The sequence below is a fragment of the Ochotona curzoniae genome, unplaced genomic scaffold (assembly GCF_017591425.1).
Source record: "Ochotona curzoniae isolate NIBS_2020 unplaced genomic scaffold, NIBS_Ocur_1.0 contig_430, whole genome shotgun sequence".
Taxonomy (NCBI): domain Eukaryota; kingdom Metazoa; phylum Chordata; class Mammalia; order Lagomorpha; family Ochotonidae; genus Ochotona; species Ochotona curzoniae.
Genome location: NW_024466219.1, coordinates 19,986,909 through 19,994,761, shown reverse-complemented (window position 1 = coordinate 19,994,761; position 7,853 = coordinate 19,986,909). Strand labels below are relative to the sequence as shown.

At 46.1% G+C, this 7,853-nt stretch overlaps 1 protein-coding gene across 1 annotated transcript; it reads left to right on the top strand.

The window, feature by feature from the left end:
- Positions 1-264: 264 nt before the first annotated feature.
- SLC30A1 (solute carrier family 30 member 1) lies at positions 265-7,445 on the top strand. The gene is made up of 2 exons (XM_040985630.1): positions 265-1,437; positions 2,919-7,445. Exons 1-2 carry the CDS (start codon positions 822-824, stop codon positions 3,821-3,823), a joined length of 1,521 nt encoding a protein of 506 aa, XP_040841564.1. The 5' UTR covers positions 265-821; the 3' UTR covers positions 3,824-7,445.
- Positions 7,446-7,853: the final 408 nt, after the last annotated feature.

Below are 7,853 nucleotides of genomic sequence, written 5' to 3'. Positions count from 1 at the left end.
CCGCTGCACCCGGCCGCGGCCCCCGGCCCACGCCCGGCTCCCGGAGCGAGAGGCCCCGCCTCCAGCGGTTGGAGCCCCGCGGCCCCGCCTTCTCCCGCCCCTCGGAGCTGCCGTCCAATGACCAGCGCGGGGGGCGGGGCGGGGCAGCTGTCGTGAGGGAGTCCTGGCCAATGGGGAAGCGTTCCGGGTCCTATGGGCGTGGCGGCAGGGCCTTGTCACGCTCGGGTCCGTGTGAAAACGGGGGTTCCGAGTGCAAAGCAAAGTTTTTTTGTAAACCGTCTGCAAAGGCGGGGGGGCGAAGAAGGCGCCGGAGCCCGGGCCGAGTGCAGCTGCCTCGGCCGCCGCCTCTTGAGCTCCTTGTGCGGTGGGCTTCCTCAGTCCACCCTCCGCGGAGGCCGGCGAGGAGAGCCCTCAGATGCTCGGAGCCTTCCCGGCGCGGAGCTGCCGGTCACCTTCGCCCGCCGCCCGCCTGCTCCTGCTCCTGCTCCGGCTGCTCTTCCCCCGGCTCCGGGAGCCCCAGCTCCCCGCCGCCGCCGCCGCCGCCTCCGCCCCGCCGAGGCTGTGGGGGCTGCCGGCGTTGCGCCGGGCCTGGGCGCCGGCTCGGACGACCGACGCCTGAAGAGCTGTGCGCCGCCGCGCCGCCGGCCGGCCGAGGACGCCCGCAGACCCGGGGCTCGCCGGCTTGACCCCGGGCTCGCCCCCGTGCGGCTGTGGGACTCGGGCGGCGTGAGCCCCGCGCCGGCCTCCCCGCGCCCCACGCCGCCGCCTCCTCCTCCTCCCGGGTCGCCCGGCCGCGCTCGGCGGGCCGCTCCGCCGCAGCCATGGGGTGCTGGGGTCGGAAACGGGGCCGGCTGCTCTGCATGCTCATGTTGACCTTCATGTTCATGGTGCTGGAGGTGGTGGTGAGCCGGGTGACCGCGTCGCTGGCGATGCTGTCCGACTCCTTCCACATGCTGTCGGACGTGCTGGCGCTGGTGGTGGCGCTGGTGGCCGAGCGCTTCGCCCGGCGGACCCACGCCACCCAGAAGAACACGTTCGGCTGGATCCGGGCCGAGGTGATGGGGGCCCTGGTGAACGCCATCTTCCTGACCGGCCTCTGCTTCGCCATCCTGCTCGAGGCCATCGAGCGCTTCATCGAGCCGCACGAGATGCAGCAGCCGCTCGTGGTGCTCGGGGTCGGCTTGGCCGGGCTGCTGGTCAACGTGCTGGGACTCTGCCTCTTCCACCACCACAGCGGCTTCGGCCACGACTCCGGCCACGGCCACTCGCACGGGGGCCACGGCCACGGCCTCCCCAAGGGGGCCCGCGGCAAGAGCCACCGCGCGGGGGGCAGCGACGGCAGCGCGGCCCCTGGCGAGCAGGGCCCGGAGCAGGAGGAGACCAACACCCTGGTGGCTAACAGCAGCAACTCCAACGGGCTCAAGGCGGACCCGGCAGGTGTGCGGGGCCGGGGGAAGGGAGCGGGTAGGTCGGCGGCAGGTGGTTGCTTGGGTTTGGGGCGCCCTGGCCCCCGGGTGGCCCGCACGCCCCCTGGCGCCCGCGAACCTGGCCTCCCCGCAGCTCCGGGACGCGGGACCCGCTGGGAGCCGGGGAGTCCGGGGCGGGAGCCTGCCTGCTGCTGGCGGGAGGGGGCGGCATCCCAGTGCTGTTCGCGCGCGCACTGGGCTTGGGTACCCTGATTTCCTTGGGGAGCGCCCCCGCCCCCCGCCCCCAGTGCGTCCTCAGGTGGGGGTCGAGCCGGTGCCCCTGTCCGAGTGGTGTCTGCCCCCACGGCCCAAGTTTCATAAGCCTGGCTACAGAGCGCATGACCCCGTGGTTAAAGGTTTCGTTTATGAACCATAGTGTATGTTTCAGTTCATGGATCGCCAGTCCTGAAAATCCCAGGCTCAGGATTTGTCTGAGCATGTTAAGCGGGCACTTTGCATAGGACTTGCAGTGGTGGTACCAAAATGAAAGTGGCTGTCATTTATTCAGCGTGTGTGATAATGGATGCTGTTCCCTTTTCTAACATAGTGCTCTGGAAGAAAACTGAGAAAAATAAGGGTTGAAAGAAAATGGAAAGAAAAAAAAAATGCTCTGCTCCCCAAGCTCAGAGATGGGGCAGTTTGGTGTATCCCCTCCCTTACCTCCCATTTATATTTTATCTGATTGCATCGTGGTATATTTTTGCCTTTTTAGTTCAGTAAATAACATAAGATTCAAGCTTATAATTGGGTTTCCCCTCCTCCACCAGGTAGGCTGATATTCCAATTAATCTATACACTGGTGTGTAATTCTGAAAGAACATTTTTGCCTTAAGAGCTTGTGGGACTGATAGTAATAATTGCGTTGCAATTTTTAATGTGTGTTGATTTACATTGTTGATCTGTTCATTTTTAAACCCTTTGGTACCATAGGATTACCATTTTTATTCATGATAAATGTAAATGTCAACAGTTAGGTTTTTTCTGGAGCTGTTGCCCTTGGAGTGAGGAGAGCTAGTGTCAGATCAGATGTGTTGTCTAGGAGACTTGCCCGTGGCTGCATTTGTTGGGTGATAGCATTCCTTTTGGTGTTTTCTTTGTTGTATATGCTAAAAGCTAAAGCAGAAAGTTTACAGGGCCCCACCCCATAGGAGAAGAAAATGTGGCTTGGTTTGGTTTTGTTTTTTTGTTTTTTTTTTTCTGGAGGAGAGGAGGTGGTTGGGCTGTGATTGGAAGACTGAGTGGGAAGCGGTACTCTAAGGACTTGATTTAGCCCTGGCCATTAGATCTTGGCTTGTTCCCAGAATGTTGATTTATGTTAAATTGCTCCTAGCACACTTTTGTTGTGCTTTATGAAAAGATTCTCACTTTCTTCATAAGTTGAAGAAAGAAAGATCTGTTATATATATAAACAGTTTAAATGCATTTGATAACTGAGTTTCTTTTTCTCTGTAGATCCAGAAAAATCTAGAAACGAGGATGCAGTGGATGTACAAGTGAATGGGAATCTTATCAGAGAACCTGAGCATGTGAAGCTGGAAGAAGATGACAGTGCTGGACAACTTAACATGCGTGGAGTTTTTTTGCATGTCCTTGGAGATGCCTTGGGTTCAGTAATTGTAGTAGTAAATGCCTTGGTCTTCTATTTCTCTTGGAAAGGTTGTTCTGAAAGAGAATTCTGTGTGAACCCATGTACCCTTGACCCCTGCAAAGCATTTGTAGAAATTATCAATAGTACTCAGGCATCAGTTCATGAGGCTGGTCCTTGCTGGGTGCTGTATTTAGACCCAACACTTTGTATTGTAATGGTTTGTATACTTCTTTACACAACTTACCCACTACTTAAGGAATCTGCTCTTATCCTTCTACAAACCGTTCCTAAGCAAATTGATATCACAAATTTGATAAAAGAACTTCGAGCTGTTGAAGGAGTTGAGGAAGTTCATGAATTACATGTCTGGCAGCTTGCTGGAAGCAGAATCATCGCCACCGCTCACATAAAATGTGAGGACCCCACATCCTACATGCAGGTGGCTAAAACCATTAAGGACGTTTTTCATAATCACGGAATCCATGCTACCACCATTCAGCCTGAATTTGCTAGCGTAGGCTCTAAGTCCAGTGTAGTCCCGTGTGAACTTGCCTGCAGGACTCAGTGTGCTTTGAAGCAATGTTGTGGGACCCGGCCCTTGGCCCATACTGGAAAGGATGCAGAAAAGGCCCCCACAGTTAGCATTTCTTGTCTAGAACTTAGTGACCATCTAGAGAAGAAGCCCAAGAGGACTAAAGGTGAAAACGTCCCTGCTGTTGTGATAGAGATTAAAAAAATGCCAAACAAACAACCTGAATCATCTTTGTGAGTCTTGAAAAAGATGTGATATTTGACTTTTGCTTTAAACTGCAAGAGGAAAAGACTCCATTGACATTCTAAGTTTGCCAAGTAGCATAATTGAAGTCCTTGTCTGGTCACACAGTTTAACTCTATTTTTGTAAGAACATAATGGGACTGCCTACCAGAGTTCTATATTACAATTTTGTGATGATTAGCACAGAGTACAGCTATGCTGTAACAATTTTGGAAAGCCAGTTTTAACACTATGTTACATTTTTGTTTAAGTATGAACTTTATATAACATAATGACCTTTGATTTCCGGTTTTCCCGTGATAAAAAATTAGGGGGATAAATAAAATTGTTACTGGAATTTCTCTGCTTTTCTTTGCCCCATTGTTACACTTAGAACTCTAAAAAGCGACCAGTTTGTTTCCTTTGACATTTTAGTTCATATTGACCTGTTCTTTGAGATCATCATATGGCATAATGGCAGCATGCTTTTTGAAGTCTCAAGACCAGTGGTTGTTCTTTAAATTGCTGGGTATTCATCTATACAGTGAAGTAATTAGCAAATGGAACTGTACACGTAATAGCATGTGCAGAGTAAGAGCAGGGAAGAATATTTATCAAACCATTTCGATTTTTGTATGTTGGTTTTCAGACTACATTTCTAAATTATTTCAGAGAATTTCAATTCTTTCAGCCAGAGTTAGTCTGAAACATGGATATGATCACCAGCATTACTTTCCGGGAGAGATTGGTGATAGAAATATAGCTGAAAATTGACTGACATGCCTCAGATTTTCATTTAGTCTTAATTTTTCACTAAATACAAGCTATTAATGCAGCCTTTTAGATTGTTGATGTTTTGAAAAAGCTTTTCAAAATGACGCTCGTTTCCTGGTGACCAATCATGAACGGATTTCAGCAGCTTTCCCCACAGCCAGCAGTGCTCGGGCTTTGCCAGGAGCCGCTGACTCGAGAGAGGAAAGATGCTTAAGTCCATTTGGATATTAAATTCTTAGAAAGCAAAATTAATAATTTAGGCAAAATCGGAATTCTGCGAGTGACTCTTCCTCAACACTGGTGAGATCTTCCAACAGCATCTTCTTTTGCAAGATGCCACAATTCACGCAGGAACCTGTTCTTGGCTATCTCATTCTTGCTAGAGAGATCAAATCCAACAGAACATTACTTAAGGATATTCTTAAGTTACATTTTTCTTGATAAAGTTGTGCTTTGTGAAGAAAATGTAGGGTTTGTCCTCAAAAGGATGAATTATTAATATCAGTTATCACGTATAGCTCTATTTTTCTAGAAACAAGGTATTCTGACTACTTCAGTAACTTTTATAGCTGACTACTTTTGGGATGGCTACCTTTTGAGATTTGAAATAATTCATTGTTTAATAGGTCTTAAGGTGAAAGGTTGGAATTTGACAGTGGATTTTTAAAGGGATGATCTTTTGTGGTAGACGGTGTATCTTTTTCGTAGTATAAGCCTGTTGCGGGCAATGGGCCTATTTAAGAACAGCTGATTTTTCCAAGGAGAATGAGATAATTTTAGGAACATAGTTTGTAAGTTCACATTCACTATAATGGGCCAAAACCATTACCTGCCAATTTGTAATACATCTTGATCTTTTAATACTATTACCTACTATTGTGTAACTCAATTCCTTAGCAGTAGTTATTTTGATTTTTGCAAAATAGCTTGAGTTTTGTTTCTTTAAACATGAAATTGAAGAATCTCATTATCTGGGTAAACAAGAAAGCAAGCTTCAAATTGTACTGTATCATGTACATTCCGGAGTTGCCCGTTTGTTAAACACTTCAGCAATGTTACAGCAGGACGACTGGGAAGGTAACGTTGCATTCAGTGGAGTGTTCTTTACAAATACGCTAGCAGGGTCTGTATCTTAAGACAGATGTGTAGAATAGAACCCGGATGAGGATTTTGTTCAGGTGGTGTGCAAGCATTGGGACAAGGGCTATGTTTTATTTTTCAAAAGTGCTTTGAAGAGAACAGCTTTCAGGCTTCAGATATTTCACTTTTCATGATTTATAGGTAGCTTCTACGTAACAGTGGTACCCTGGAACCTTCTGTTTTCAAAGGACTTCATAGCAGAATCAGTGGCACGGACTCACCTTTTTGGGTTATAGCAGCAATTTATTTATTTCTTTACAAATGCACTTTCTAACCCATTTTTTTTTTTTAGCTACATTAGTAATATCTTTTTTGAACCAAGACATGCTTTTCTATTTAAATATTGTGGAATTTGTGTCATTTCCAAAATAGCTTATTCCTTCCTGAGAGAAAATGAGGGAAATATTCTGAATTACTCAGAGAGTTAAACCTGCTATTTAAATCTGCTGTTTTATAACACTGCATCAGTTTTAGGACTTGTGTCTCTCCTGCTGGCTCTCTCCTCTTCCAGCAAGCTCAGTGTACAGTGATGTGTTTAGCAACTGGTTTGCCACCTCAGTTTAGTGAGAAGGAGGTGTTCCAGGTCCCTGAATTAAAGCCAGCCAGCAGCTTTTCCTGATCCAGCCTCGGCAGTGGGAGGTTTAATCCTCAGTTGCCACCTTTCAAAAAGAAAATGTTGAATGGCTAAGGTATGTAATTTGAACAGGAGAAGTTTCTGTCAGGACACCTTGGAGCATCTCAGTCTGTAAACACCCTGTATTTCTGTTAATATCCTTGGTTGGAATTGTTTAAGTTTTGAGGGAAAAATTCCTATGGGACATAATGTGAAGTATTTAAGTAGGTTGGCTGGTATCAAATTCGAGATTTTTTACTTTAATAAGCAAATATTTGATTACTATGTCATGAACCTGCTGTCTTAACGTGTTCACACATACACAGATATGGAGAGTGATTCTATACAACATAAAAATATTTATTTTAATACTGAGTTTCAGTTAAGTCATAAAACAGTGTTAAAACTCGGGAAGGTGGAGAGGTCTTTTTTTGTGTGTGTGTGTGTGTGTTGCTTTTTTCTTTAAGTTGAATCTGTCTTAACAGTGTTTATAGGCTCTGCAGTGGGAAATGTTGATGGCACTATTTTCATGTGGCTCTGCCGAACCACAGCGCTGTTCTTCTGTTGTACTAACAAGCTCTGGAACAATTCACAGTCGTTTTCACTGGCACAAGAGCCTTGGGTATGTTTTTCAATTTAAACTTTGAAACCAAAAATTTTATTGTCCAGCGTCTTTGGCAAAAAGATGCTGAAGGGAATGTAATATACAATTAACATGTGGTTATATATAAAATGACATAAATGGCCATGTTATGGTTCTGCCTTGAAACAGCACAATGAAGTGTATCAGTGTATCCTGTGATTCTTTATGAAACTTAGATATTGTGTTGTTTTTGTGTCTGCTGTTGCCTGTCTTTTGTGCCAGATGTGGCACAGTGAAATGCTGTTATCATCTCATTAAGTGCAGATGCAGATAAAATGTCTTTAGTGCTGCAACATTTTACCTTTTTGTATGTTTTATGACTCTGTTATTTTCCAAAGCTGTTCCTACCTCACCATGAGGCTTTATGGATTGTTATGTATTATAAATGTTCTATATGAGACAGACTACTGTGTTTTCTTCTCATTTATTAAAAGTTAAGTAGAAAAATAAACTAATTTTAATATCTATTTTGTTTCGTGCGTATGGTCGCTTCTCCTTTGAACCAGGTGGGTTATCTGGATAACAGGTAGAAGTGCAGTGTTGGTCACAGGTCACAGGTTGGTGGTGTGGAAGAAAGCAAACATTAGCAGAAGCTGCAACAGAAATTGAGAGGGTAACTAACTTAATGCAAACACTAAGACCAGATGATCTCCCTGCGAACTTTTTTTTTGTAAGCTTTGTCATGGCTAATGTGCTTCTGATACTTGGCTATTTATTTAATAGTTTACTAATAAGGATTACTAAATATTTTAAACCTCTACAGTTATCTGGAAGTACAAACTCAGAAAATGTTAGTAAGTTTAGTGTGGTATGTGAGTCTCAGGAATAGCACAAATGCATTCTCAAAATTTTTTTCTTTAGAGTACTGACACTGT